General features: G+C 44.9%; 1 protein-coding gene across 1 annotated transcript; it reads right to left on the bottom strand.

Moving 5' to 3' along the window:
• Positions 1-2,138: 2,138 nt before the first annotated feature.
• On the bottom strand, positions 2,139-8,760 carry LOC149432812 (uncharacterized). The gene is made up of 2 exons (XM_089664920.1): positions 7,886-8,760; positions 2,139-2,558 (listed from the first exon to the last, which is right to left on the bottom strand). Exons 1-2 carry the CDS (start codon positions 8,621-8,623, stop codon positions 2,340-2,342), a joined length of 957 nt encoding a protein of 318 aa, XP_089521046.1. The 5' UTR covers positions 8,624-8,760; the 3' UTR covers positions 2,139-2,339.
• Between the last annotated feature and the right edge of the window lie 2,183 nt (positions 8,761-10,943).

Below are 10,943 nucleotides of genomic sequence, written 5' to 3'. Positions count from 1 at the left end.
TTTATAATCTATTCTTTAAGTATAATTACATTCTGCAGTTTGATAATAAACTATATTAAAGTGATTGTAAACCTCAGGCATGAAATATGAACAAAGCATATCCCTCTATAGTGTGTACTTGTTTCAATCCAGAGCACTAAGTGTCATTTCTGTCTGCTGCCTCATTCCTCATATGTCACCTCTGACATGTTTTCCTGACACTAAGAGAAAAAAAAATGGTGACAGGGGAGGGAGCTCCAGCACACAGCCTGTGATTGACAGCCTCAGCTCTGTTCCTATGTGCTGTGTGAAGGGAGGAAGGTGTCCCTTCTCTCCAATCAGCTCTCAGAGTTCACCTCACTGAGCTCTGCAAAATGTAACTTCAGCTCTCCGCCCCCCTTTTTTTTACAGCTGTGCAAGCTTGATAAAATCAGCACTGTTAATAGATGTAGAGAAGAGAAGGCTGCAGATAAACAGGTACAACTTATGTAGGAGGATTTGTTTAATCTCTGTGCATCACCCAGTCACTTCACTGGGAACATCTTGGACCGGCACCAGCACAAGGCTGCTAAGGCAGCTGCCTTAGGGCACCAGGATGGGAGGGGGCAGTAAAAGACAAATCCCCAGCCACTTGCTGGGGATTCAGACAGGGCTGCTGATAAGGGGGTAGCACCATTCCTTCTGTACTGGGCCAGGACCAGCAGGGGGGCCCAGGCAGCAGAGGCATTAGATGGGTGCAGGAGAGGGGGTGATCGGTGCAACGGGAGGGCAAATACAGGAATCGATCGCCTTGTGTGTCTCTCCCTACAGCTGAAAGACAGGTTCTCCTCCTCTCCTGCTGGCTTTCAGCTGCTGCAGAGAGAGGCACATATGGGATCAGTTCCTGTAACTGCCTCCCCCTCCCCCGCGCTGCACTGATCACCTTCACTTGGAAGTGCATAGAGGTGCCTATGCATTAAGACGGCATTGGGAGAAATTAGAGTGTAAGCTCCTCTGGTGCAGAGAATGCAAAAACAATCCCGGTTCTAGGATGATGCCTGGGCCATCCCGGGACAGCTTAGTAAAAAAGCGTGATCGTCCCAGCAAATCCGGGACAGTTGGAAAGTAAGATGTAATGCAAGGTTATCATGGGGTCCCCATGCACTTGGGGCCCCTGGACAGTGCCCATGCATTAAGATGGCCGTGGGAGACATTAGAGTGTAAGCTCCTCTGGTGCAGAGAATGCAAATACAGTACCGGTTCCAGGGTGCTGCCTGGTCCATCCCGGGACAGCTTAGTAAAAAAGCGTGATCGTCCCAGAAAATCCGGGACAGCTGGCAAGTATGATGTAATGCAAGGTTATCATGGGGCCCCCGTGCACTTGGGGCCCCTGGACAGTGCCCAGGGGTGCCCACAAATTAAGATGGCCCTGGGAGTGTAAGCTCCTCTGGTGCAGGGAATGTAAATACAGTACAGGTTCCGGGATGCTGCCTGGGCCATCCCGGGACAGCTTAGTAAAAAAGCGTGATCGTCCCAGCAAATCCGGAACAGTTGGAAAGTAAGATGTAATGCAAGCTTATCATGGGGTCCCCATGCACTTGGGGCCCCTGGACATGACAGTGCCCAGGGGTGCCCACACATTAAGATGGCCTTGGGAGTGTAAGCTCCTCTGGTGCAGAGAATGTAAATACAGTACAGGTTCCGGGATGCTGCCTGGGCCATCCTGGGACAGCTTAGTAAAAAAGCGTGATCGTCCCAGCAAATCCGGAACAGTTGGAAAGTAAGATGTAATGCAAGGTTATCATGGGGTCCCCATGCACTTGGGGCCCCTGGACAGTGCCCATGCATTAAGACGGCCCTGGGAGACATTAGAGTGTGAGCTTCTCTGATGCAGAGAATGCAAATACAGTACCGGTTCTGGGATGCTGCCTGGTCCATCCCGGGACAGCTTAGTAAAAAAGCATGATCGTCCCAGCAAAATCCGGGACAGTTGGCAAATATGATGTAATGCAAGATTATCATGGGGCCCCCATACACTTGGGGCCCCTTGACAGTGCGCAGGCAATAAGATGTCCCCGGGAGACATTAGAGTGTAAGCTCCTTTGGTGCTGAGAAATAAACACACATTCTCATCAAATAGTTTGCAGAAGATCATTTTAATAAAAGGTCTCCAAATTTTAAACAAGCAGAAGATTCACACATAGCAGGGGCTGTAATAGGCGGCAATTCATCAACAGCTTTATTCTGTATCGTACACTCATTACATAGACGATCGTCGGGCCGATTTACTAAATGCGGTGACAACCTTCACATAATAAATCGCTGCCAATATTACCTTTGTAATGCGATCTGTATGTACAGACATATCCACTGGATTACATTTATTTACAGTAAAATGGATTATTGCAAGTGCTGATGCCAATGAAAGGATTAAACACGGATGTGAACGATGATTTGGATGTGGATCTGTATATCAGGTACGCTATCCATGCGATATGCCCACCTAATCCCGACAGACAGGCGGCCAGGTTCCAGCCAAAGGCTCTTGCTGAATATAAAGCAGCTAATCTGTAATCTCCCATTTTTATACATTCCCGAGCCTGGAAGAAAGAGTGAAGATACAATGTTACAATTATTATACATGCAACTGACACTATGTTACAATATACAGTTGCAAGAAAAGTATGTGAACCCCTTGGGATTACATGGAGTTTTGCATGAATTGGGCATAAAATGTGCTCTGAACGTCATCTAAGTCACAACAATAGAAGAACACAGTCTGCTGAACATAATACTACACAAACATTAGATGTTGCCATGGTTTAATTGCACATAACATGTAAACATTCACAGTGCAGGGAGGAAAAAGTATGTGAGGCCCTAGCTTAATGACTTCTCCCAGAGCTAATTGGAGCCAGGAGTGAGCCAACCTTGACTCCAATCAGTGTGATGATATTGGATGTGTTGCTGACACCTGTTTTGGGTTTACTGGTTTCAAGAAGCACTATCTGATGTGAACCATGCCTCGCAGAAAAGAGCTCTCAGAAGACCTACGATCAAGAATTGTTGACTTGCAAGAAGCTGGAAAGGGTTACAAAAGTATCTCCAAAAGCCTTGATGTTCATGTGTCCACGGTAAGACAGACTGTCTACAAATGGAGAAAGTTTAGCACTGTTGCTACTCTCCCTAGGCGTGGTCGTCCTGTAAAAATGACTGCAAGAGCACAGCGCAGAATGCTGCATGAGGTAAAGAAGAATCCCAGAGTGTCAGCTAAAGACCTACAGAAATCTCTGGCACATGCTAACATTTTTGTTGACACATCTACAATAATATACAGTTGCAAGAAAAAGTATGTGAACCCCTTGGGATTACGTGGAGTTTTGCATGAATTGGGCATAAAATGTGCTCTGAACGTCATCTAAGTCACAACAATAGAAGAACACAGTCTGCTGAACATAATACTACACAAACATTAGACGTTGCCATGGTTTAATTGCACATAACATGTAAACATTCACAGTGCAGGGAGGAAAAAGTATGTGAACCTTTGGACTTAATAACTGGTTGACCCTCCTTTGGCAGCAATAACCTCAACCAAACGTTTCCTGTAGTTGCAGATCAGACCTGCACAACGATCTGGAGTCATTTTGGACCACTCCTCTTCACAAAACTGTTTCAGTGTAGCAATATTCTTGGGATGTCTGGTGTGAATCGCTCTCTTAAGGTCATGCCACAGCATTTCAATCGGGTTGAGGTCAGGACTCTGACTGGGCCACTCCAGAAGGCGTATTCTGTGCTGTTGCAGCCATTTTTTTGTTGAATTACTTGTATGCTTTGGGTCATTGTCCTGTTGCATCACCCATCCTCTGCGGAGCTTCAGTTGGCGGACAGATGGTCGTACGTTTTCCTGCAAAATGTCTTGATAAACTCTGGAATTCATTTTCCCATCAATGATAACAACCCATCCAGGCCCTGAGGCAGCAAAGCAGCCCCAAACCATGATGCTCCCTCCGCCATGTTTCACAGTGGGGATGAGGTTTTGATGTTGGTGTGCTGTGCCTTTTTTTCTCCACACATAGTGTTGTGTGTTCTTCCCAAACAACTCAATCTTGGTTTCATCTGTCCACAGTATATTTTGCCAGTAGTGCTGTGGAACATCCAGGTGCTCTTTTGCAAACTTCAAACGTGCTGCAATCTTCTTTTTGGACAGCAATGGCTTCCTCCGTGGTGTCCTCCCATGTACTCCATTCTTGTTTAATGTTTTCCTTATTGTAGATGTGTCAAAAAAAATGTTAGCATGTGCCAGAGATTTCTGTAGGTCTTTAGGTGACACTCTGGGATTCTTCTTTACCTCATGCAGCATTCTGTACTGTGCTCTTGCAGTCATTTTTACAGGACGACCACGCCTAGGGAGAGTAGCAACAGTGCTAAACTTTCTCCATTTGTAGACAGTCTGTCTTACCATGGACACATGAACATCAAGGCTTTTGGAGATACTTTTGTAACCCTTTCCAGCTTCATGCACGTCAACAATTCTTGATGGTAGGTCTTCTGAGAGCTCTTTTCTGCGAGGCATGGTTCACATCAGACAGTGCTTCTTGAAACCAGTAAACCCAAAACAGGTGTGTGGTTTTTAAGGGCAGGACAGCTGTCAGCAACACATCCAATATCATCACACTGATTGGAGTCAAGGTTGGCTCACTCCTGGCTCCAATTAGCTCTGGGAGAGGTCATTAAGCTAGGGCCTCACATACTTTTTCCTCCCTGCACTGTGAATGTTTACATGTTATGTGCAATTAAACCATGGCAACATCTAATGTTTGTGTAGTATTATGTTCAGCAGACTGTGTTCTTCTATTGTTGTGACTTAGATGACATTCAGAGCACATTTTATGGACAATTCATGCAAAATTCCACGGAATCCCAAGGGGTTCACATACTTTTTCTGGCAACTGTAAATTATAAATACAAAAGACAATATGCTACAATATATATTATAAATATATTATAAATACAATACAAACTATGCTACAACTCTGGATGAGTGAGAATTGAGAGTTTTCATTTCTCTCAAAATCTGAAGATTTCAGTGAAATGACTCCTTTTTGGCAAAATACATTGAAATCAATTCGAAAGGCGTAATCAAAGTGTTATTAAATGCAAAACGCAAACATTTATTTATTATTTTGCAGCTTGCCAAATCTTAGATGTGATAACTGCATTCATTTTTTTTTTTTTTCATTTTTTTTAGGCTTTCTTCTATTTTCACCTAACGATCCGACACTAATTTCATTTCTTATCCCTGCAAAGCTGGGATAAGAGACAGAAAGATTGTTCCCTCTGTACAGAGTCCTGTGTTTTTTGTCAAGCCGATCAGCAGGTCCCAGCCATGAAACATTGGCCAGGATCTTCTGAAAGACTCCCACTGCGTACAATCACAGGAGGTTTTGGCGAGGGGGGTGCGCATATAAACCCAGAAACAAGCAGCGGCATATGTCGATTTGCTTGTGCAGGCCGCCTGTCGGCAGTACATTGCGGGAGGGGGGGTCCCCAAGTGGTTCCCTGTAAACTGATAACCTGTAGAGGCTTTTAACCTCCTTAGCGGTATTCCCGAGTGTAGCTCGGGGTAAAATTTCTGTACCAAAAACGGTAACCCCGAGCTACACTCGGGCTTACCATGCGGCGTTCTCTGGGGGTCCCTGCAGCACTTACCTTGGGCTTCGCTCCCATGATGTGTCCCTTGCAGCGTCCCCGGCCATCTCCTCCGGCCGATGCCGGCATCCGGCTTCTGTGTTCCGGTCCCTGTGACATCGGGACTTACGGGCGCCGGAACCGGCGGGAAATTTGAAATTTTTAAAAAATTTCATTTTTGCTGTCATTGCTGTTTCAATGCATTTCACATATATTTTGTCCCGAGTGCTTTGTCCGGCGCCCTGCCTGCATTTTGAATGTTCTTTCTGCCTGGAAACTGAGAAACGTCCATGGCGTCCAAAAAGCGTCCCTTTAGGTCAGACGCGGTTTTAGACCGGCTAGAGAACAGTGATAGTAAATCAGAACCACTTGCAGAATTGAGTGATAATGATTCGTGGGGGAAATTCCTCATCAGACACTGAAAACGATTCTGCGACTTTGCGCAGCGATGTGCGAATTTGCCTCTGTATTTCAAATTTCAGTGTTTTTGGTTTGATTATATTATTGAATGTAATTTATTATGATTATATTATTATTTTTTATGATTATTTATTAAATTATAATTTATGATTTCGGGTTTCAAATTTTATCATCCCCGGGATGTTTACTAGACTCTTGTTCGGACAGATTTCAGTGAGTTATTCCTAAAAATTACAGCCTACAATAAAAAAAATACATATTTCCATGCAAAAAAATGGTACCGCTTTCAGCACCAAAAATCAGAAAGAATCAGACCGCCGAGGAGGTTAAACTGTTGCCTGGTGAGAATTTTGGGTTAGCACAATCAGGAGCTGGGAGAAAGCATGGGCAACTGTATGTTAGGACCACGGGAGACCTCTCATCTTTTGGCTTTCAGATCCTCGGACAAAATAAGTCAAGCTAAGTAAGGGGAATAAAATATAAAAAGCTAACCTGCACAAGTAGATCTAATACTGGTTCCCTATGGAAGAAAAATATATTTGAAATATATTTGAAAAATATTCTCCTCAAATATATTGCCATATATCTGAAATACTACACTTTTGGGCATATTCAATATATTTGAAAAAAAAAATTATATATATATATATATATATATATATATATATATATGTGTGTGTGTATATATATATATATATATATATATATATAATGTATGTTGAAATGCATTTTTATTACAAAATATATGAAAAAATATTTTTAAAAATACATTTCAAATATACTGTATGTCTTTAAAAATACAAATCTACATTTTTGCAATGCAGTGTATGTATATATATATATGTATATATATATATATATATAATATATATATATACTGCATGTCGAAATGCATTTTTTTATATATTGCAAAACATGAAAAATAATCCATTTTAAATTATTATTAAAAATGATTCATTTTAAAATATGAAAATGTCATTTTAACATATATATTTATATATATTTGTAAATGCATTCCAAAAATGTAGATTTGTTTTGTATTGTATAGATTTGGGAAAACTAACACCGCACATCACCCTGAACACACCATCCCCACCGTGAAACATGGTGGTGGCAGCATCATGTGGTGGGGAGGCTTTTCTTCAGCAGGGACAGGGAAGCTGGTCAGAGTTAATGCGAAGATGGATGGAGCCAAATACAGGGCAATCTTAGAAGAAAACCTGTTAGAGTCTGCAAAATACTTGAGACTGAGATGGATGTTCCCCTTCCAGCAGGACAACGACCCAAAACATCCAGCCAGAGCTACAATGTAATGGTTCAGATCAAAGCATCTTCCTGTGTTAGAATGGCCCAGTCACAGTCCAGACCCAAATCCAATGGAGAATCTGTGGCCAGATCTGAAAATTGCTGTTCCCAGACGCTCTCCTACCAATCTGACAGAGCTTGAGCCATTCTGCAAAGAAGAACGGGCAGAAATGTCCCTCTCTAGATGTGCAAAGAGACATCCCCAAAAAGACTTGCAGCTGGAATTGCAGCCAAAGGGGGTCCTACAAAGTATTGACTTCGGGGGGCCGCCACACTTTTCACAGATTTATTGGTCACAAATTTGGAAAACCATTTCTCATTTTCCTTGCACTTCACAATTATGTGTTACTTTGTGTTGGTCTATCACATCCAATCCCAATAAAATACATTGTAACATGACAACATGGAGGACATTTCAGGGGGAGGGGTAATACATTGTAACATGACAACATGTGGAAAATGTCAAGGGGTATGAATACTTTTTCAAGGCACTGTATACTCTAGGTTTTACCTTGACAGAGTAAATCACAGCCACCAGCCCGAAGAGAGGGTCAAAAAGGAGCAGATTGATGATGGACCATGGCAGGTAGGTCCTGTAGACTCGCTGCGGTAAAGCCACCACGGTGCTGCTAGTTGTCACAAAAACTGCACTCATTGCCGGTGGTGGAGGTGCAGGTGGGGCACCATGAGGGAAGCCTGGTGGTGGATTGATAAATCCCAGGGCTGGATTGGGAGGGTATCCTGGAGCCAGATTGTGGGGGTATCCTGGACCCGGTTTTGAAAGGTATCCTGGAGGCAGATTTGGAGGGTATCCTGGAGGTGAATTGGGAGGGTATCCTGGAGGCAAATTGGGAGGGTATCCTGGAGGCAAATTGGGAGGGTATCCTGGAGGCAAATTGGGAGGGTATCCTGGAGGCGAATTGGGAGGGTATTCTGGAGGTGAATTGGGAGGGTTTTCTGGAGGTGAATTGGGAGGGTATTCTGGAGGTGAATTAGGAGGGTTTTCTGGAGGCGAATTGGGAGGGTATTCTGGAGGTGAATTGGGAGGGTATCCTGGAGCTGGATTGGGAGGGTATCCCAGAGCCGGATTGGGAGGATATCCTGGAGCAGCATTCAGATAGTTCCCTGGTTGGCCAGGAAGAGGGGCTGCACCCATTCCAGAAGGGCCAAGGTTTGGTTGGGGAAAAAGTGGTGGGGTCGGACAAGGCTCTGTGGGTTCCTCTACGTTGACGTCACCGTGTTCCTGCATTGCTACTTTCTTATTCTCCTTTGGATTTGTTTTTGGCCTCCACCTTGTTCTACACCGCGACCCGCCTGGCCACCTTCCACCAAAGTCTTCTCCACTGCTATGGACTTGACCTTCTTTGCTCCAGATCTATGGGCTGTTTCCGAATTGTTCTGGTCTTCAATGAACAATGAGATTCTTCTGACCTGGGGTGTGTTATGTAGACAGACAAATCCTCTGCCCCCCCCCCTTTAATTACTATGGGCTACAGTTACAGCATTGTGGAGTGCCGATCACAATCACATTTTTCACTTTTCTTCCTTTAAGAAATACACAAAGAAACCAACACAAAGTACTTCTGACACGCAAGCTACGTTTCATAGCAACAAGGTACTAACTTTTCATGGTCTAACACCATGCAGGACCCGTGCAGAATGTAGAGAACTGAATACAGAAAAAACGCTCCCCCACACTTCATTAATCACTTGAGCTTCGGGTGGTTTTAACCCCCTTTTTTTTCTGCTATTCAGCACTGAACTACTTTACCTGGTAACCACGCAGTCATGCAACATTGTACCCAAGCTTTTTTTTCAGCGTAAATATGGGGGATGCAGTTCAGGTACCTCTACAACTGAATGTAGGTCATGACAAGGGGTGCTGGGGTGTGATGGAGGTCTATTGATGCTAGCGGTTGGGGATCTATTGTCACTGGACGGGGTCTATTTTTGCATGGGGGTCTATTGTTTCTGATGGTGATTTGCATGTGTAATGTGTGTAGAAACAGCAACTTGTAGTCATTGGAAGTCAATATGGCAACCCTGGAGCACAATTGGTAGACAGGGACAGAGCGTTGTCGCCCTATAACACCCTGAACAAGGACCTTCAGCATCCCCAGGTATTATTTTAATGAAAGCTGCAGATTTAAAGGGTAACACCACTCAGGGATGTCTTAAAAACATCATGGGCCTCTGGGCAAAGTAATGCACTGGGGCCCCTACCAGCCTGCCCCAACTTACCCACTTACTTTCAAAAATGAAAGTATAAATAGTTGAAATAATAAAAGATGAATTTATTAGTACTTTCAATAAAATGTATTTTAAACAACAAGAAAACATGCCATAAATCAAAGACAACACAAAGGGCATATTGGGGGGGTGGGGGGGGTCTGACGGTGGGGGATAGGCAGTAGGCAGAAGGGCACAGTACAGGGGGGTTAGGAGGGCACAATAATGGGATCAAGAGGGCAAAGTACAGGGGGAGTCAGGAGGGCACAGTACAGGGAGATCAGGAGGGCACAATACTGGGATCAGGAGGGCACAGTACAGGGGATCAGGAGGGCACAATACTGGGATCAGGAGGGCACAGTACAGGCGGGGTCAGGAGCTCACAGTACTGGGGGATCAGGAGGGCACAGTACAGGGGATCAGGAGGGCACAATACTGGAATCAGGAGGGCACAGTACAGGCGGGGTCAGGAGTTCACAGTACAGGGGGATCAGGAGGGCACAGTACAGGGGGATCAGGAGGGCACAGTACAGGGGAGCAAAAGGGCACAATACTGGAATCAGGAGGGCACAATACTGGGAACAAGACTGCACAGTACAAGGGAAGTCAGGAGGGAACAATACTGGGATCAGGATGGCACAGTACAGGGGGGTCAAGAGGGCACAATACTGGGGTCAGGAGGGCACAATAGTGAGATCAGGAGGGCACAGTACAGGGGATCAGGAGGGCACAATACTGGGATCAGGAGGGCACAATAGTGAGATCAGGAGGGCACAGTACAGTGGGTCAGTAGGGACAATACTGGGATCAGGAGGGCACAGTATAGAGAGATCAGGAAGGCACAGTACAGGGGGGGTCAGGAGGACACAGTACAGGGGGGTTTAGGAGGGCACAATACTGGGATCAGGAGGACACAGTACAGGGGGGTCAGGAGGGCACAATACTGGGATCCGGAGGGCACAGTACAGGGGGGTCAGGAGGGCACAATACTGGGATCAGGAGGATACAGTACAGGGGGGTCAGGAGGGCACAATACTGGGATCCGGAGGGCACAGTACAGGGGGGTCAGGAGGGCACAATACTGGGATCAGGAGGATACAGTACAGGGGGGTCTTGAGGGCACAATACTGGGATCAGGAGGGTTCATCAGTCCAAAGAAATCCACTGCAGCTCCCCACTGAGAATGAAGTAATCTCTGCAATTTATAAAAGAAACAGCAGAGGGCATCAACTAAGTGAAGTTAATAGGAAAAGACTTTATTAAAAAATCACAAGTGCAGTTCACAGACTGAAGGTAAAAGCATGTGATCCCCACACTGGGTGGATTACATGCTTTCACCT

This window comes from Staurois parvus, unplaced genomic scaffold, assembly GCF_062004578.1.
Source record: "Staurois parvus isolate SC_StPar_1 unplaced genomic scaffold, SC_StPar_1.0 ptg002100l, whole genome shotgun sequence".
NCBI classification, from domain to species: Eukaryota; Metazoa; Chordata; class Amphibia; order Anura; family Ranidae; genus Staurois; species Staurois parvus.
Note: the sequence above shows the minus strand (reverse complement) of the source record. Positions and strands in the feature narration are given on the sequence as shown.